At 39.6% G+C, this 20423-nt stretch overlaps 1 protein-coding gene across 5 annotated transcripts in view; it reads right to left on the reverse strand.

Moving 5' to 3' along the window:
- The window catches only part of col16a1 (collagen, type XVI, alpha 1), an 83469-nt gene that overhangs the window by 27504 nt on the left and 35542 nt on the right, over nucleotides 1-20423 (reverse strand). For 3 of the 5 annotated variants that reach the window (XM_008421598.2, XM_008421600.2, XM_008421597.2), the window contains exons 9-33: nucleotides 17742-17774; nucleotides 12074-12109; nucleotides 11945-11974; nucleotides 11772-11792; nucleotides 11565-11609; nucleotides 10504-10542; nucleotides 10337-10399; nucleotides 9426-9470; nucleotides 9226-9321; nucleotides 9107-9136; nucleotides 8156-8200; nucleotides 7999-8034; nucleotides 7784-7897; nucleotides 6273-6308; nucleotides 5810-5845; nucleotides 5268-5396; nucleotides 5132-5176; nucleotides 4727-4762; nucleotides 4578-4631; nucleotides 2223-2273; nucleotides 2015-2143; nucleotides 1329-1364; nucleotides 544-651; nucleotides 158-280; nucleotides 17-70 (exon numbers count right to left, since the gene is read on the reverse strand). In XM_008421598.2, coding sequence (XP_008419820.1) covers nucleotides 17-70; nucleotides 158-280; nucleotides 544-651; nucleotides 1329-1364; nucleotides 2015-2143; nucleotides 2223-2273; nucleotides 4578-4631; nucleotides 4727-4762; nucleotides 5132-5176; nucleotides 5268-5396; nucleotides 5810-5845; nucleotides 6273-6308; nucleotides 7784-7897; nucleotides 7999-8034; nucleotides 8156-8200; nucleotides 9107-9136; nucleotides 9226-9321; nucleotides 9426-9470; nucleotides 10337-10399; nucleotides 10504-10542; nucleotides 11565-11609; nucleotides 11772-11792; nucleotides 11945-11974; nucleotides 12074-12109; nucleotides 17742-17774 — 1470 coding nt within the window. Of the gene's footprint in view, nucleotides 1-16; nucleotides 71-157; nucleotides 281-543; nucleotides 652-1328; nucleotides 1365-2014; nucleotides 2144-2222; nucleotides 2274-4577; nucleotides 4632-4726; nucleotides 4763-5131; nucleotides 5177-5267; nucleotides 5397-5809; nucleotides 5846-6272; nucleotides 6309-7783; nucleotides 7898-7998; nucleotides 8035-8155; nucleotides 8201-9106; nucleotides 9137-9225; nucleotides 9322-9425; nucleotides 9471-10336; nucleotides 10400-10480; nucleotides 10543-11564; nucleotides 11610-11771; nucleotides 11793-11944; nucleotides 11975-12073; nucleotides 12110-17741; nucleotides 17775-20423 lie in introns of those variants that run through there. The other 2 variants (XM_008421599.2, XM_008421601.2) reach the window with 2 other exon arrangements.

Consider the following 20423-nt stretch of genomic DNA (forward strand, 5'->3'; position numbering starts at 1 on the left):
TGTGTACAATTCACACCTTGCTTCCTTTGGGACCAGAGGGACCTTGCACACCTGGCAAGCCAGGATTTCCCTAAAGAGAATAAATGCAAACTGAGACGTTGGGGAGTTGAGCAATTCTCAAAGTGCAAAACTAAAATTTAACTGAACTCCAGCTCACAGTTTTGCCAGGTTTCCCTGCTCCCGGGGACCCAAGATCTCCTTTTTCTCCTTTGGGCCCTGGCACAGCTACACCGTCACCCAGCGCCGTGCCAGCAGACGAGCAGCTAGTACATGAATCACCCTGGCAAAACAAACCCAAAGCATGATACACAAACCTTCAGAATGAGTCAAAGCAGCATATGTTTGGGAGCTGGGACCAATATGGCCAGTTTTTGAACAAAATATATTAACATCCCAACAGATTGGATTAATAGCGGTTTTTTAAAAAAGCAGACAGAGTCTACATTTTTAACTTGTGTTAATATTTCTGAATAAATCATCAAAAGAGGTGGATCAGACTGCGGCACGTTGAACTAAAATGGTCTGTTAGCTTGTAATTTTTACCTTCTCTCCCTTCAAGCCCCTTAATCCATCCTGACCGGGGTCTCCAGGCAAACCTGAGACTCCGGGGTCACCGTTCAATCCCTTGTCTCCCTGTTCTCCTCGCTCGCCCTGGTCGAACACAAAACACACAATCAGAAACCCTTCTGGTTTTGACGGGAGGCGTGCATTTTCTGTTAAAAAATAATAGAGCCGACAGAATGGAGCTTAGTTACCGACTCCTGATTTATTCATTTATCTCTCAAATAATGAAAGTGGCTCCAGCCTCATTATTTCAACAACTGTCTAGTTCCACTTTGAAGTTGGGGTTGAGAGATTCCAGTGAATAAGGTAATTTAAGGTATACTGGCTTTGTTTTTGACAGATTGTTTTTTTTTTTTCTTCTTAGATTTTTTTTTCAGGATGATAAAAGTATTCCAAATAAGTTTTGAGGTATAATGTGAAGCAGATGCTGGACTATTTGTACCCCAGCTGCCTTAAATATTAAAATAGTATCACTTGAACTGATCCTTGTGCTGGTGTTACTTATTCAAGACTCATTATCAATGTCTCTCTGGCTAGAAAGGCCTTTCTTGGGCGTTTAAATGCATGATTTAGAAAGTGTTTGGGCAATGAGTTATTTAAAAAGACTGACACAATACCCGGAAGGCTTGATTAGTTGGTTTTAACTTAGCAGCCAAAAAACAGGGCTCCAAAATGTTTGGAATATGTTTCTCAGGGGTTTGGGGGTTTAGCAGCCGGAGCACAAAGTGTGTAAATACATGTACACAAAATAATAGAAAACGTACCTTTTCTCCCTTAGCACCAGACTGGCCTGATGGTCCCTGTTAAAAGTAACAATGAGCAATCATTCAGCAGCAAGTACGGAGCAAATGTCTGTCTGGTCACACAGAGTAAAAACCGTTGACACAAAGTGACGGGCAGAAGCACCCGGCAGTTTAAACCAAATAGGTGGCAGAAGCCAAAAGAGATTTTTGTCTTTTACTATTTAGCTGCTGTTCTGTTGTTCGGCGAGATTTCCTGCATATTATGTTTGCACGATGAGCATCAGGGTGGATTTTGCCCTCGGGGTTGAAATCTTTCCAGCATCGTAAACTTTTCACTCTTCCAGATGGCGGCTAATCGGTTTTACTCCGTAGCAGAACAAAGAAGCCCGTCTCGTGGAATTAGCTAAAAATGTTATTTTGTGATGCTGGTTCAGCTCGTACACGCCGGACTGATTATTTGCACTTAAACTGGCTTATGATTGAGGGAACTTATCCTTGTTCTCTTTAAGCAGGGTGTATATTTCTCTTTGTTTAATGAGGATATAAACAACAAGGTGCAATAAAAAACACTGGCAAAGATCAATGACTGTGACTCGGATTAATACACTGTAGCAATGGCGTTAATCCATCTCATTAGTACGATAAGATTCTTCAGGAACGTTGAAAAAAAGTTGTTTTTCCTATTGATATTTTAAAAACAGATATACCTGTTTGCCTTCAGCTCCAAGTCCTGGAGGTCCAGGGGGACCTTGAGGGCCGGGTTCACCTTTTCTTCTATCAAGCAGGCCGCTCGGTTGACTACCAACCTCTGACGATTGACACACACCACAGACGCCCTGCGGATGGACAAAGACTTAAAATCGGTCTGCACAGCAACAGGGGTAATGACTTCTTAACACAGTCACACACACTCACCTTCTCACCCTTTGGGCCAGGCGTTCCCACACCGGGCTTCCCGTCTTCACCCTGTTGAAAGATCAGGAAGGAATCATCACCTTTTTTTTTTTTTTCTTTCTCCATATTTCCACCATTTTGTATTTTTTTCCAATAAGGGTTATATAAAGTTATCACAAAATATGCTCATGTAAATGAATGACATTGTACAGGCTTGTACATAAAAACCAACCAGAATTATTAAAGGTCACAAAGGTCAGTCACAGCTTGTATTTACCAATGCTTTCATGAATGAATGAATGAATAAATAAATAAATAAATAAATAAATAAATAAATAAATAAATACTCTGAGGAGGAAATCTATTTTTCATGTTTTCAACTGCCCAACTGATGTGGCTTTGAAATCAATCCAGACAATTTTACAGTTGCCTGGAATGAGTCATGTTCACGTCCTTGTAGCTCTATAGTAAAGAGCTTAGACACTTCCATGAAGTAGCCTCTTAAGTCAGTTGATGAAAGCACATGAAGCATTGAATAAGGAATGGTGTGATATCAAATTTCATCAATAATTTAAAGGAACTATAAAGTGAAAACCACTAAAATTTTCCATCTTACTGCTCCTATGAGTTAAAATCATTTTAATGACACCAAAAGTTACTTAGTGACTTTAGCTTGTGCAACATGACATGAGCAGACGTGGTGCAGAAGCTAATGAAGTGACATCCATCACTCTTGTTAAATCACACTCCTTTAAAGCTACCATTGGCAAACTGCAAGCGGTGCTTCCATTAAGCAGCTGGCTGCAGGCTGTCCTTAGCCAGACTAATTAACCTGCTAATATCAGCTCCCAGCATTGTTCTATAAAGGCACTTCTGCTTTTACTTAAAAAGTACACCTGAATTGAACAGGTTTCTAAAGATTACAAATTAAAAATTTGAAGGTTACACATTTTTGCTTAAGTTTACATATCAAAATGTATTTTTAGGTTAATTAAACTACAGTACCATAACAAGTGTTTCCCATTTAATAAAAGTAGCCTATTCATTTTTTTCACACTAAAATGTTTAGGATCATCAAAAATATATATCAAAGACAACTAGAATAAATGGAAAAAGAAGTTGTCAAATTAAAAAACAAAAAATCGATTCACTCTAATAAAAAGACAAAATGCTATTTAAACAAAGTTATGGTCAAGTGTTGACAAGTTATTGCTCCTCCAACCTATTAAATGACAGACTAAGCCACACTTAGAAACAGTAACTGCCATCAAACATACAATAAACTGTCAACTAATTTCTTCTAAGTCACTCCAGAGGATTTCTGGCACTCATTTCCTTTTCCAAATTGTTCGTACTCCAGCCAAATTGGAAGGATTTTGAGTATGAATGAACTGCTTAATCTCATGGCACAACAGCTTATCTTGGATTTTAGTTTTTGACTAGGGCACACCAAAATTTTGCCCCAATTTTCTCCAAACATGACGGATCAGTTTTCAAGTCCCTTAAGTCTGTTCACTTAAAGGACAGTGGCCAGACATTATCCTTGAAAGTTTTCTGGTGGCCAGCACCATTTATGATTCCATCAAGTGTGGAAAGCAGCACCCACTTTTTTTTTCCATCAGTTGTCAACACAATTCTGTCACAACTTGTTTTCTAGGACATCCAAAAGCAGCACTGTAGTTAACTGCAGCGGCAGAAGTGCAAAAATATTCCCTTAAGTATCAAATGTCGAGCTAGCTGGGATGTTTATCAAAGTGTGATTAAAAATAAAACTAGTTTGAAAATGGGAGAAAGAGCTTTCAGGAGCTCTTGTCAGGACTTAGAATGATCTGTATTCAGCTATTGTTAAGGAATGTATTTCTGCTTACTGCATAGTTTCAAACTAAATTGCATATTTAGCTGGTTTTTTTGTTGTTTTTTTTTTAGCCAAAGTGTCTTGGAAGAATTAGCAAAACAGAGAGGAGAGGACTGGACCTTTGTTACTCTGAGAATACAAAGGCAGAAGCAAACAAAAACAGCTGGAGGGTTTCCAACACCCACTTCACAACAGCCTTATGTTTCTGGATCACTGTCAAGTCGATCTAAAGCAAACTTTCTTATTATCTGTAAAAGGAAATTCTGTTCAACAATATTTAATCTGGCCTGTGTGGCCAGATGAAATATCTGGCCACACAGGCCACACCAAAACACAGCTTTTATTTTAATATTTACAGCTGTAAAGCTTGAATTAATTTGAAGAGTTCATTTAAGCATCCATCTTCTTGGACACAACATGAAAAAGTGCAAATAAAATTAGAAAAAAAAAAAAAACTATTAGGAAAGAAAATGTATTTGATTCATGGCAAAGTTGCGAAGGCTGTTATCCACTTCTCCTACCTGTGCACCTCTCTGTCCGTCCTTCCCAGCAGCCCCCCTTGGTCCTGGTTTCCCCTGTTTGCATGGGCACATTTCATTTCATTACATCACCAGAAACAGAAAAAAAATATATAAAAAAATCAGATTCAAAGAACTGAAGCTGGACTCACCGGCTTTCCGGCAGCTCCCGCGTTGCCAGCATTACCCTGCAGACAGGCAGAAAAAAAAAAAAAAAGATCACTGAAATTCCCCATTTTGATAAAAATGGATTGCTTTTTAAATTGGTAATTCACCCCTCAGAGTTAAGTTGCACCCTATGGGCAGCTATGTCAGATGATATTGGTTTTTGAGTACCTTGGATTTTTTGCTAATAAGCTTCCCGCTGAGTAAAAAATCCCTAAGGAAGACAGTTTGGGGCCTTAAAATTAGTACACCGCTGTGATTATCTTCTCGACGCAGTCATTAAGAGCCGTGCTCCAAAAACCGATTGAATGGGCTTCACTTATACAATCCATATTTGTTACTTTGCAGCACTATGTCTTATATATATATATGGAAGAATACACGTTAACTACCTTCTCTCCTTTAAGGCCAGGTGAACCCACGTTTCCTGGCTCCCCCTGGGAAATAAAAAGAGGACAATACGTTACTTTAATGAGGCTTATGCACTTTCACTTTTTTTTTTTTTTACCCTAAAAACTATTTTCTTACTTGCTCTCCTTTCTGTCCAATCCCAGGTTCCCCCTTCTCTCCCTTCTGCTGCAGAGTTTGAGTTTCACCAACAGGGATGAATTTGGGTGGGAGTTCTCCGAGGGTGGGGCACACGGAACACGGTTCTCCCTGAAACCCACAGAACACGCGTGATATCTTCAGATGTCGACATCTTATTCTGTGACCTGCAGATGTCTACTTGCAGTCAAACTTTTTTCACATTTTGTCCTGTTACAGCCACAAACGTCAAAAGCTACCACATAATGGTAAAGTGGAAGAACAATAGCAACAGCAATAAAAAATGATTTTCAATTTTTTTCAATGAAAAAATGAATCTAAAATGTTCCAGGCAAAGATGAAAATCACACTAAAATACATTTTAAAACTGAAACTTTGTTTGGTTAGCTTGGAACAGTCCTTTAAGAACAATTGCAAAGATCAGTTAAGTAATTTGGAAGCTATATCTGGCTGACAACTTAATGGAGAAAGCTTCTGAAGCAGAAGCTATTTAATTTCAGGGGTAAGACAGACACCACACCAACCTTTGCTCCTTTGGCGCCATCTGATCCGCGTTCTCCCTGCCAAAGCATACAAAAAGCACAGAATTCAAATTAATCCCGGCGCATCCTGCCAAGGCAGTTTGCGCTGCGATCTCGCGTCTGAACACGGCACTGGAAGCATTCTGGTCACCGCAATTAGGCAGATGTCGATGCATATCGCGAGGACTCTGAGTCATCGACTAAAGTTGACTGAATTTCGTAGTTGCAGACCTTCATGACGTGATGTTCTGAATGTGGGAGTTTGAGTTTGAGTGGACTTTTTTTTTTTTTTTTTGCATTTTGTGCAGTTTGGTTCAGCTATTTTAGCTTGCATCTGCTCTGGGAAGGAGTGTTCACGCAGTGCTGATGTTAGCATTTCTGAAGAATGCAGATGAGCGTGTATAGGTCACACTTGAGCAGAATATGAATTAAGTACATTCAAACGAACAAGTAAGAAACCTCATACCTTCTGTCCCGCTTTGCCATTTGCACCTTCGACACCCTGTCAAAGAAAAAAAAACACAGGGAGAGGGGAAAGGAAGTAAAAAGAAATGAACAGATGTCAGGATGTTTGTTTGAAGGGAAGCCATAGTGTAAGGTATGTGAACAGGTTCTTTTTTTTGTCTTTTTGCTTTCTTATGTTACATATTTCAGGTAATTAAACAAGTGAGATTGAGTTTAAGGCTGAGGGTCACAAACACTTCCTCAAAAGTCTTGGGGATCATCAAGAATTTGATTCATTTTGGCACATGTGACGGATATTTATTTATTTTATTTGGTCAGAATGGGTTGCTGAACTAGAACTGTCTCACACGGGCCTTTTCTTGCCAATATTCTCTCATCACAGAATCACGAACATTGACCTATCTGTGGTAAGTGAGGCCTGCAGCTCTTCAGATATCAATCCCGACTCTTTTGTGACCTCCTGGATAAGTAATTGACAAAGAGTAATTTTATCCCTGCCATTTATTGAGAAGGTTCACAACCATTCCATGTTTTTTTTCCCCTCCATGTATGAATAGTGGCTGTAACTGGGGTTCATAGGAGTCTCAAAGCTTTATAAATGGCCGTGCAGAACATTTCTTTGTACATAATGTGCTCTTTTTATTTATATATATATATATATAGCTCTAGCTGACGTGTTAAGGTTGTACTAAGCTAAGTGAAGGTCTGACAGTAACCAGTTGTGGAACTGGCAGGTAAAACCAAACCAAAAATATGGCTGATCATAGCTACTTTAAAAATTACCAAGGAAATTTCAACTTAAATTAAATTATTTCAAAGCAGCTTTTTTTTTGCATTCCGTCGGAATATAATTTCCGATGTTAACATCTTGTTAATGATCTGAAACTTTCAAGTGTGACATAAATGCAAGCAAGAAAGAAACCTTTAAGGGGCAAATACTTTTTCCAGAGCACTGTAGCTCTCCTTTTTCGCCTGCTCTACCTTGTTCTCTCTCTCTGCCTTAACCAGGTATGACAGATTGATGCTGGCACTATTGGAAATCGTTGCACAGAAAATCTCATAAGGCTAAAGATTTATATTCTATCACCCCTCCTCCACAAATCATTCCCCATTTCACCTGTTGGAGTAAGTGGGAGTTATAAAAGGTAAAAAAAAAAGAGAGAGAGAGAGAATTTGGACTCACTGGAGGGACAGAACGAACGAACCCCTCGCCTTGGTGACTAAACTTTTGACAGCGTATCACGTCTTCCGTTAAGCTGCCGCAGCGCCGCAAGAATTACAGGGGCACACACAACCCCGAGGTGGAAGTAAACGCTGCGCTTTTCCTCAGAACGATAAGAAAGATTAAATATACACGCCATCACACGAGCGCTCAGGGTTCAATTGTCAGCTACGACTCACACCCCTATCTACAGCTCTAATAAAACATGCAGCGAGATCATAAAAATGTAAAACGGAACATCCCGGCAGGTGCTGAATACATTACGCGGCAAGTCAAACCGGTGTACTTACGGGGAGTCCTCTCTCTCCGATCCCCGGCGATCCGGGCTCTCCTTTAGGACCAGGCTTCCCCTGCAAGGCCACTGTGTCGGCTGGCAACACCGGGCACACTTCGCACGGGTCACCCTGAAGATTTGCACACAAATTAAGCATGCGGCGTGTTGATCGGAGTGCAGGGACGGGCAGATGAAAAGATTAAGGATTGTGTTAATGTGGCATTATTAAACCTTCTCTCCTTTTGGACCTCCTGGGCCTCTTGGTCCCTGGGAAAACAACAGAATCCCTGTCAAACACTGATGTACCAGTTCATCATTACAGTACAGTCTGTTGGAAGCCGGTGCATGCGCTGCTGAATATCAATCAATGCTTAAAAGAGTCTCTCACCGGGTCTCCTGGCAAGCCGTCTTCTCCTTTCGGTCCTGGGTCTCCCTGTAAATGGAAAGTTGAAACTGAATATGATAGCATGAAACACAAATTGATCTCGTCAGTAAGGTTAGCTTGGAACTGGCAGCAGGATCCCCAAAAGAGCAGGAAAAGTTGGGCATGGTCCTCTACTCTTATTCAATTAGCCACCATACTCAAAATGTGTGCTTAATGACTATAATTTATTTTAAACAATAGATTCACATGGAAAACTACTCTTGATTTTGAGTGTTAAAGCAAAGATAAAGGTTAGAAGGAAAGAAAAGAAGTTGGATTAATTTAATAAACAATGTGTCACACAGACACGTCATAAAATTTGATTGTTTTCATGTTAACAACTACATTGATTTGGTTTTTATTATGCTACACTTTACATACCAGAAACTAGACTTTTTTTTCCTTTTTTTTTAGAAATTTATTGTTAAGGCTGTAACGAGATTATGTGGCACACGATAAAAAGAAAATTGATATGTGGTATTGACTATTTCTATTCAAAGTGAAGTCTGTCTTGTGATGTGCTCTCCAGATTAAAACTCTGGTACAAACTATTGCTTATGTCTCATCGCATCTAATCTAGACCCTCCGAACGGAGAGGGATTTAATAGTGCTCATCACCAATTTGTTCCAATTCACTGTACCAGGAGTCAGAATTGAGTTGGCAAAAAGGAAATCAAATGTTCTGCTTTCAACTCAGATTCAACTGTAAAACCTTATCTTTCGGTGTAGATTGATTTATGTATTTATGTTTTACATTTCAGATGTCCAAACATCAGGACGTGAATGCGTTCACTGATCAGCACAAATATTGTTTTCGATCAATGCGATCACATAGATCTCTTTTCACTTTTAAAGAGTGTTAAAACTTGCAGCATGTCAATCATTTCATCAGACAAGTTTCAGCAAACAGCCTACCTTCCCACCTCTACCATCGCCAGGAGGGCCCTGTGAAGATAAGCAGATTATTCAATTTACTCGAGTGCATTATGTTTTTTTTCTTTACCAAATCTTCTATCGTGGAAAAGTGCTCTCACCGGTGGACCCGGTTTTCCGAATCCTGGCAGACCCGGAAGTCCGGGCTTCCCTGGCTCCCCAGCTAAGCCCTCTGGACCCACCGATCCCGGAGTGCCCTGGGAAAACAAACCCGGTGCAGGTTCTATCAAATCCAAACTGGGCTGCATGAATGTGACAGGCAGGCTGATGACGGAAAGCCCAAGAGTTAAGGCAGACAAACCTTCTGTCCCTTGGGGCCAACGACGCAGATGGACCCTGCCCGACCCTGGGAAACGGTGACAGACAAGAGAGGAGAGTGACATCATCAGCGTGTTCTGAGAGGGAATAAAACGAGTGCCGCTGGTGTTAAAGAAAACGTGGAGCTTGTCTCCTTTATAGAAATGTTCAAGTCTTTTAGATTTCCCTACTTTATTGAACATCATTCACCAGAAGGAAAAAATAGACAGGCTTATCATAAAGCCTGTGAGATGAATTGTCTTCAGTGGTGCATGTGATATTTTCTGCCTGCCTGACTCAAGCCACATCGACGAGCGCATTCATTTTCAGAATGTCATATGGATGGGAGGAATTAAAAACAAAATCTATTCCCCCCCTGCCCCACCAAATCCATCTGGCTACAACAAGCACTTAGCTTAGAAAACTGTTAAATGTGAGTTCGTCGGATGCCAGAAAAAAACTGCTGGAATCTCTCGGCGCCCTGCTAAGGCTGTAATTTGTTCCTCAAAAGTTTTCATGAGTTCGCGGGCTCATTGCACCGTTCAGGGGGGGAAGATTAAAAGGTTTAAGTCTTCCTGAATAGACGGCTGCCTGTGTGAGAGACAAACGGCCCAGTCAATGAGGCGGCATTGATTGTGCAAGCTTTGTTGCTCTAGCCTAATCTAACAGGCATTAGCAGGTTGACTTAACGCAACAGGAGCGGGCAGATATCAATGAGAGCCCGAGTTTAGAGAGCGGTACCACATGGGTTTACCGAATATCCGCTTAGGCCTGATAAAAGTAAACGCACGGCAGGATGAGTGAGTATCTCTCGGAGATGTCCTCTCTTATTTATGCGATTGTATAAACCGCATTTTGACCTTACTGTCTGACTTGCTCTAGATGTGTTGAAGAAAACAAGCACGAAACACCTACATCCTTCCCCGGTGTTCCTGTCAGGCCTTGTGGACCGATCTCCCCTTTCTGACCTTTTTCTCCCTGGACAAAACCACCGAGAGAATGAGAGGTTAGAATCTAATTGGATGATCATTAGGGGGTTACGTCTTGATTATTAATCACCAAAAGTTTCTTCAACTGTTCACCTTGTACCCAGCTGCCTGACCCCGGTTGGAAGCCGTTCCCTGTGGAGGCAATCAGCGGAGATAAGGCCAAGATCAATGACTTGGCTCTAAAAGAAAACAAAACGTACACTACACACACACGCCCACACACAACCTGGAGCACGGCAAACATAGTAAGCAGTCAGTAGCCTGCGTGGGCTAACACCAAGAGGCTATTGCCCCATTTACACCAAGTCTCAGAGAAAGAGCTGGTCTTTTCTAAAATTGGGGAAACGACCGAGTCAAACCTCAGTTTTTTCACATTTTGCCAAAAATACAACTATAGACTTTTTATGGCAGCAGGACAATTGCCAAGTCCAAAAAATATATATATGTTTTTTTCAAAAAGGGATCTAAATCCCATGGATTTGTATTCACTGTGACACCCAAAAAAAGAATAGCGCGTCTATATAAAGTGTGTAGTGTGGCAGAAAAGAGGGGGAAAAACAAACAGAACAGGTGATCCAATTTACACATATTCCATTAATTGGTCAGAAGTTATCAAAGTAGGTTTATCCAAGTTAATTTATTATGTTTATTAAATTGACAAGTCAGACAAATGCATGCCATGCAAAAAAGTTTAACAAGCTCAATTTAATTAATCGTGATTAAATAATTGTGAGCTGCATTCTCTGTAGATGTCCTACTTTATGTTGGTCTACAACATAAAATCCTAGCAAACTACATTGAATTCTGTAGTTGTAAAGCGCAAACTGTGAAAAAAAAATGTTGAGGGGGTGTAAATATGTTTACAACTTGTATGATACACATGTTAGCCGGTTGCAGCTTACTCATTAAATCCCACTTTCGTCCTGCAGGTCCACACGTTTACACTCTTGCATGGTTAATAAACACTCTACTGGTAAAATAAAAATACACAAAGAGCAACAGGGTTTCCAGCTGCATAATTAATACTGTGGCTGAATGCCTGAAAAATGAGGCTCTGCATAAGAATCAACCCAAAAATGCTGAAGGGGGTTTAGCTGGGTTGGAAAGCGCTGGTACGTGTTGCTGCAACCTGTGACTGAAACTCTGGCACTCACCGGCTCGCCTTTCTCGCCCTTCTGGCCCCTGGATCCATCTGTGCACTGAGGTTAGAGACAGTTGGTTGGCACAAATTTTCACAAATCACTTTTGGCAAGAAGCAGGAGAAAAAGGGCCAATCCTAGCTCACTGTAGGCTATGCAAAAAAAACAACTAAAGGAAAGGCAAGCAGCATGAGCATGGGAATCAACAACTAGTTTACTTACTGGACCTGAGCAACCATCGCCCTGAGACAGAGAGATAGAGAGGATGGATGATTATTTGTGAATGCGTCGTGAAATCAGAATGCTGTATCGTGTTTCTATTTGGTCAAATTGCTTCCCATTAATTAGTTTCATTCATTTTAGCTTCACATTACATCTACATCCTTCATACTCACCCGGCCGCCGTTTCCTCCAAGGTTTACAACCTGAAAAACACACACACACAGGGAACATGGTAACGTAGCTCTTGGATTGACATTTCTAACATGATCTTATGGAAAGAAGTAAAGATCAGCGATCCTTACATTTTCCTCCTTACTCAGGAGTAAACAACCAGCACACTACAGACAGACACAGAGAAAGAATAAATTAACATTGCTTTGGGCTTTATGAAGAAATTAAGTCTTGTAGTTTCCACTGTCACCTGACAGTGGCACTGTTGCACAAAATTCCACTTTTCAAAATATCCCTGCTGCTACATTATGCTGCTAAAAGAGGATGAGTTGTATGCAAGTGGGCACACACACACGCACACGCACACACACACACGCGCACACACACACACACGAACGCGCGCACACACACACACACACACACACACACACACGCACACGCACACACACACACACGTACATCTCCCGTGGGAACAGGAGATCAATAGGAATGTCTGATTCCCATAGCACCGGAGTGAGCAGACCAGCTGCTCCTGCAGGATGGTGCAAAAACATGATCACAGTCACATGCACACACCAAATAAGGACAACAATTACAAATAACTGAAGCGTTTTTTTTTTCTTTTCTTTTTTTTTGGCGGAAGCGGGTAATTAAAGCTGAATTACTGCAGCCCGTGTTTCTGGGAGTCTGGCTTTCACACACCAGGAAGTTTCCAATATGCTGAAGTTGTGACTATACGAGCTTGCCGAGACGAAAGCGAGTCAGAGAGAGAGAGAGAGAGAACGGTTGTAACAGCACAGAGACAACGTGTAATTCTAGCTCTTCCCTTTATTCCCCTCTTCCTCTCACACGCTGCGGATCCATCAATGGCTGCCTGAACCAGCTGCAGTGACAACTCACTCTTTCCATGTTCTCATTCGCGATTGAACGCAGCTTAAAAAGATCTACTAAAAGCCTACGGAGTACTTTATTTATTCCCAATGTTACATTACAAGGCAATAAAAAAGAAACACTGCTCTTATGAGCTCATATTGCTGATGTTAGTGCTCTTAACTAATTCAGATAGCTAATAACACATCCCCTAATATAAAAGTTTAGAGTTTGCATATTGACTCTTAATGGCAACTTCACATGTTGCCATTAAGAGTCTAGAATGAAGATTAAGCTAAAAGTGAACATCTGAATAGAGAAGAGGAAGGATTATAGTGACTTTGAAAGTGGGATGGCTGTTAGTGCCTGAAAATCTAAGCAGGCTAAATCTATTTCATGAAGAATTTGAGCAGTTTGGAGGCAAAAGATGGTCTCAACCAGTATTACAAGGTGGACCTCATACACCGGTAGATGGGTGTGTTGTTAGCCTTAACGGTCACAGAACCATCTGTTTTCTGTCATTTCTATAGTGAACATTAAATACTACAAACTTCTCCCTTTAACTTTATTGTTACATTGAATTTCATTTGCTCAAAGTTTGCTCTTACTCTGTTTCTTCGTGGTTTAGAAGGTAACAGCTTTTAAATATTGATGTTTCTGTCAAGTTTGATAAAAGTTTTTTTATAATCAGGACATTAGAATAAAAAATTCAAGAAGATTTATGTTCATTAAAAAGATCCTTCCAGCATTTAAAACAATCTTTTGTTTTATTCTTGATCAAAAAGAATATCATACATAATTCTCTTATGTAGATTTTAGTGGGTTTTTCTTTAAAAAGAAGAGGCTACTTGGCTTTTATTAGCACCAAAGCAGATCTGGACACACCCTAATCTGTATCCTACATATGACAGATTAATATTTGAGCATATTAATATTGGGTGTGTGATGAAATCCTAGTCTTAAAAAACAACAAAAAAAAAACTATCATATCATAATGTATGCAGACTATTTGTTTTGAATGACCTCAAGAAAGCAACTCTTAAATGCAATTGAATCTTACATTTGTATAAATATTTAAATCAGTTCAAATCAATGACGCACTTTGGTGAAACCATTGGTTAATCGTCAGCGTGGATAGACAAAAACTCTCCAAGTATTTAAAAGGAAAAAGAAAAAAATAAGAAGCAAAGGGCTTGGAATTACAAATACCAATAGAAAACAGGACTGAAAGTAAAGTGCTCTCGGTAAAGTGCATGGGGAGGTTAAGCTTTGCTGCCCAGTGGCGACTTTGTGGCTGACTCCACAGCGGCTAGCTGTACCTCATCAAAAGACTGGGGCACTGAGCCGTGTACAGATGGTGGAGAAGCAGAACCTTTTTTTTTTCATAGAGATGGGTCCAGGACCTCTGATGTCATGACAAGATGAAAACAGGCTTTCAGAAAAACAACTTATCCAGAGTGGAGCCTATCGTGTGTGGTATAAAGACCGCTGCCGGTATGAAACTGTAACAGACTGTGTCCCATTGGGAAAGACATCCGGTGAGTAAAGGTGATTCTTATTGAAAGAGGCACCTCATTATTTCAATACAGGCTAGTAAAATACAATGCGTCTGTCAGACACTGCATTAGCAGGAAGGATTTGTGCATTAATTAATGATATGCTTTTAAGTAAACCGCCGTAAAGACAGGAAGTACAACAGGAAGTGTGTTTGGGAACACGATCGTCGCATCGCAGAACAAGAGAAGACCCAAAAACCTGAGTCTAAAATGCTCACATTGATGCAGCAGTACAAGGACAATTGATTCATTCCTGTTGAAGGAACCATCCACTGTTAAGCAATGTTGGAGGGAAGTTAATGTTCCTGTCCTTGTTGTTCCCGGTGAAGATTTCGGGAGAGTTAAAAGTGACCATCAGGGGATGGACACGCTCCTGGATTCATCCCATAATCACAACTACCTAATTATATCCTAATTCTACCCATTTCTACCAGAACACAGCATAACACATGGCCAGAAAGGTAAGGTCAATGCAACTTACCTGTCTTCAACAAGTTGTGAGGAGATTGTTGAGTTAATGGTTGTAAAACAGCTAATGTTTTGCTGTTTCTATAGATGCAACTCCTTACCTTGATTTAGATCATCTAACCTTCATTTTTAGACTTTTTTAGCAAACAGGAGAAAGTTGTGAAACCATTTTTGGCATTTGAAACAATTCATTGTCATGCAAGACAGTTTAGCAGCTTTTCTTATTGCGATAGCGGAAAGCCTTGGATTGGATTTATCTAACGGCGGAGGCCACAATGTTTTGATAAACGCAGCAACATGTCAGGGTGGAATAACGGCCCGCGGCGCATTTAAAGAAATCGTTTATTTCTTTAGGTCCCATGCACAGTTCATTCTCTAAACTTGGCAGGCGTTAACATCACAGAGGCCAGTATTATTGAAGTGGGGAAGTTTTTGATTTACTCCAATATTTGCGCTCGTTCCGCTCAGCATCTGCTTCTAGATGGGAGAACTAGGACATTTGTATTGGTTTGACATTGAAGTCACTGTCAAATACTTGGCAAAGTTACTGTGCTGGGCCTTGTAAGCTTTTCGGCATAATAATTCCAAAATGTGAGAGGCTCTGGGGACGATGTCTAGCTATCAAAATGAAAAGAAAAAAAAAAAAGGCAAGAAAAATGCAGCCATCACATTGAAAAATGAGATTATGTAGGATCTGCCTTTTGGTGAACTCTTGTAAAAAAAAAAAGCATACTTAATTGTTTCTAAAAGACAAATGTAACTCTTCAAAAGTGTAACCTAGACGTTTCTCAGACAAAGTGGAATCACTTCGGAGCTTTCATTAAACCTCACGGATTGAAAATGTGTCCTTCAAAACTTCTGACAATGCTTACGGATTACAGTCAGCGTTTCAGAGTGTATCTGGATCTGACAGTGCTTGTCAGCAGCTGCCAGGACAAAGTATCATTTCCCCAAACGGACAGAGTTGAAGAAAAAAAAAGAACTAGACAGAGATGCCTCAACAGTATGCCACTCATGGCCATTGAGTCTAAATTGGTAATGGAGTCGGACATTGATATAATTCATGAGTTTCCTTCCAGAGACGCCAAAATGAAATAAAATTCTGTCTTTATAAGCTTTCTGATTTGACAGATTACAGTGACTTTTTAGCAGCAAAAAACCAATCAGCATTGCTGTCTTTTAACTTCATTGTTGTGGATAACTCTGAAACTGCAAAGTCAAATAGCACTAGATTGTGTTTGCATGGTCGCCACGGCAAACCCTTAGAATTGCCATATGTCTGTCCTCTTAAGTATGGATTTGTCTCATTTAATTGCGCACCCCATTTTAAATCAGTATAGGCCAATTTTTTCTTTTTTTCAGTATTTCCGGGTTGTCCTGAATGTTTTTTTTATGTATTTATCTTTTTGATTGGTTATGTGGTAATGAGTATGTGGTAGCATGTTATTAGCAAATAATATTTGAAACAGAATATATTCTTGAGCTCATAATTAAAGTTGTGTCAAATTACCAGATAAGCATCACTTGGCACTGTCTGTTTGGAATGTGGCAATTACCTGCAAACTATATGAGTCACTTAACCTACTGCTAATATAGATGTTGATAAAAGTATTGCGTAGGCTGGCCTTAATTAGCGTCTGCATGGAGTGAAATTGTAGCGCCAAGGTCGTTTGATTGATCTCCGACTTTTTGCTAACATGATTTACTGTAGCCCTTTTCCTCAAGTGCCATGTTTGATTAAGCCAAGACTGCAGCTTAGCAACAAATCGCCAGCATGCAGATTTTCCTGAATTTTTATCCACTCTTGTCGTGTACGACTTGTGCTTTGTCCTGCAAACCAATGCCAAAGAAAGGGAACTACATTCTGGGACTGCACCACTGAAATTGCCTTTTTGTGCTGCTAAGAGATTTCTGCAGATTGATGGGAGCTGAGCCTTTTGACTCACACGACCATGAAGCGCAGATGTAGAGGAGGGGGGAAAGGCATAGAAGAATAGCTGATGAGGTATGACATGAACACTGGTGAAAATTGGCTCTTGACTGAGCTTTGGGATCATGTAGTAGAGGTAAAATTTAGCACACATTCAGCCCGTTTATTAGCATAATAACATTAATTCATGAGTCTGCTCGGTGTTAGGGATAGCTGAAGAAGTGCATGGTATCCACCCTTCTAAATCGATCTTATCCAGCGGGTAAATTACCTTACATCTGCATTGAAAAAAAAAAAAAAAGAAAAAAATCTGAGCTCTTGTAATCTCACCAAATTAAATTCACTTTTATTTCCTTCCTCTAACGCTATGGTGAGCCACGAGCACCAACCTGGGTAATGCCCCACACATTGAGGAAGTCAAGAGAGGCAGCCTGATACATTAGTAAGCACTCACCGGAGCAACATAATGAAGCGTCTGGAGTTTTGTATTCTATTTGTGAACAGAGCCTGCCTATTGCAGGTGAATGACAAAAATTAATAGGCAGAAGGAACACCCCAACTGAGACCGGTTGCATAATGAGGCGTAAATCAGTTTCTCAGTCAGTCAGCAAGTGTTCGAGAACGGCAGCAGGAGACGCCGTCAAATGCACAACCTGCTTAGCCTGCACATTGTCCTCTTGTTTTAATTTAAACAGAACATGCGACTCTTTGGACGGGCTTACAGAGACAGCAAAAGACTCAATTCAAAGTGTTGCTCTGGAAAAAAAAATAAAACTTTTTTTTTTTGTTTTGTTTTTTTCTCCTAAGACAGCAGTATGAAACTGGAGCACATACTGGGAACATCCTCCTCTCGCTTTGTGAACCGAAGAGTTTACAAAGCGGTCTTAGCTGGAGCCAGTTGTCCCGCTAGTCTTATTAAAAATGCAGCAATGTTAAGTCACGTGTGTGCGAGTGGGTGTGAATCGTGAGGCTTACTTTTTCTGCAAGATCCTTGGATGCAAAAATATCCTGTTGGTGGAGAGAAAAAAAAAATAATGAAGGTCATCAGACGACATTTTTGTATCGTAGGGAAGTTGTTGCAGTCCATCCTTTTAAATTTTGCATCATTTAGAGACCATTGCATCAGATAAACCACAACAATAGAGAAAAAAAACGGGAGACATTTCAGTTACATTGATATGTCATTAGGATTTATTCTGTACTGTATTTTTAAGAGATAAAAAAAAGGATGAGCTCATGAAGAACATAAAGTACTGAATCCTATAAGCCCCAAGGTACGTAAATATATAGACCCCCTGCTGTGTGCAGAGTAGCAAATTGATTTGGAAAACAAGAGTCAACAAGGAAGTAAAGGAAGCAAGCAAAAGCTGAGTGAAAGCAATTTTGCTCAAGACAGCAAAGGCAAAAAAATAAGAGCAGTGGCATAGAGAAGAAGAGAAAAGCCATTTTACAGGTAGTGTTGAACTTCATCATAAAAACTCCAGTAGTCACACATAAGGCTTTAAAAAAAAATAGGCACAAAGGAGACTTTGGATCTTTTGAAGCCCGGATGACCTCTCAGTTGGAAACTGGGTTGAAAGCAAGAAAGTGAATAAAAAAAAAAAAAGAGGCTTACAGTGCAGCAAGATAAAAAACACTGTGGGTGAGATTTGTCATATTTCAGGAAGGCAGCAACTGCTGTGACCCCCCACCCTTACACACACACGCACACACACATAAGCCCATACCAAACTTTATTTGATGCTAGTTGCAAAGAAAGGTTGTCTGACATCATCAGAAGATGGGGTTTGGTACTGAGGGTCAGAGGAGTCAATTATACCTCTTGTATCCTGCTGCCCTGCTGGTGAGACAACCTCTGCAAATTGCAACCAAACAATTGATAAGGCCAATGTAACCTTACTGTAAATCTCCCCAGAAGGTTAACTTTTTTTGCATAGTAGTGTTATTTAAACCTCTAGCAAGCTGAGTTACTACAATTATGAAGATGATAACATATTTGTCTAGATATTAGCCATACAAAGTTGACTGTTAATGGCATTCTACTTAAGGTTGATAAAGTAAAAAAAATAAAAATAATAAATAAATTAAAAAATAGTGCAACTTACAAGAAGTCAATTGTACTATTGCATACTTGAATTTCATTTGCCTGGTAAAGAAACAGCTACTTGGTACACTCTTCTCAAGATGTCAAATGCTTGAAAGTGAAAGTTCAATTTACAGAGTGGACTTTCTGATTAATTTGGTTATTTATTATCAGACCACATAAAAAGCACTTACAGATAAATTGGCATAGTATTTTCAAACGCTCTAAAATTGAAAAGGCATATGAGACAATAATACTGATGCAAAATAATAATATGAAGGAAACATCCTTCACAGGTAATATTGTAAATAACTAAAACACACACTCTTTTTAATGATTATCTGCTTGAATAATTGCCGATGGACAAAAATCTTATTAGTCGTTCCACAACAAAAGAAGTCTTGATTTTGCTCTGAAGCAAATTGGTCCTTACTCCTACATTTCTAACCCTATGTAACAACCAACTGTGCTGCATTGTTAACTGTAGCTTGGAGGCAAACAAGAACAACAAGATGGAATTTGATTTCAGCGGAGCTTCTTTTATGTTTGTTTTTCCTATAACTGTGCTAAAGAATAACTTTGCTTAGCACCTTCACTCGATTCATTTTATTCAGCCAACGTCGGTCAAATTAATTTCAGTACAGTGCAGATTAGATACGTTTTAATTCACTCCAGCAGACAGAGGTTTAAAATCAGTCAGTTTCAATTAAGATTAGTCTGTACTTTGCAAAAGCTTGTGTTGTTCATCTCAATACAACAAATTTCATGTATTCCCACTCATATTTCAAAGAATGAATTGCACTTAATTACAGAATTTAAAGTATTAGGATATAAACGTAAAGTTTTAAATAACATTAGCAAAAGTAGGAATTTTTATCCGCACTCTTGACTTATGTACACATGAAATAAATATCTAAAGATGACAAAAAGGCAGACAGAGCCTGTGTAATCAGTTTAGAAAACAGGATTTCACTTTTTGGCATAATTTCTCAAAAGTGTCTTGCAAACACATCCACGTCGTTGCTTTTTAAATTTGGCTGACCCCAAATGAACCATCCTGTTTGTTTGGTGAATACTCCATAAACAGAAGACACAATAAAGCATGCATGCATGCAGAGTTTAATGTGCCGTCCCTAGAAAGGCTCAGTATCATCTAGGCTGCATGCTGGAACCTTGGATTTAACGGTCCATTTACTGTGTAGGAAACTAATAAACAGATAAAAATAGAAAGTTTTCTAGTCATTTTGTGTGAATTTGTGTGCGCGTATGTGTGCTAGCAAGTGTGAAAAAAGCAACAATAGGAGAAAGGTTAAAAAACAGAATCAGACAAAATATGGGGAATAATTATTACGCTTTAACGAAATATTTTTTTTGTACAAAGGTTTCACACAATAAAGTCATTTTGTTTTTTTCTTTATGAAATTCTAGGTAAAAGGTTGATTTTTGCAAAGCTTTTTGAGCTCTGCTGAAGACACGCTCTTATACGGCAGGGAAAATATGTATTCAACGAGTCAATATTTTTCACAGAAAAAGTGTTTTTTTATGTTGATTGATACCTAAAACACACATACAAT

Source organism: Poecilia reticulata, linkage group LG11 (genome assembly GCF_000633615.1).
Source record: "Poecilia reticulata strain Guanapo linkage group LG11, Guppy_female_1.0+MT, whole genome shotgun sequence".
Taxonomy (NCBI): Eukaryota; Metazoa; Chordata; class Actinopteri; order Cyprinodontiformes; family Poeciliidae; genus Poecilia; species Poecilia reticulata.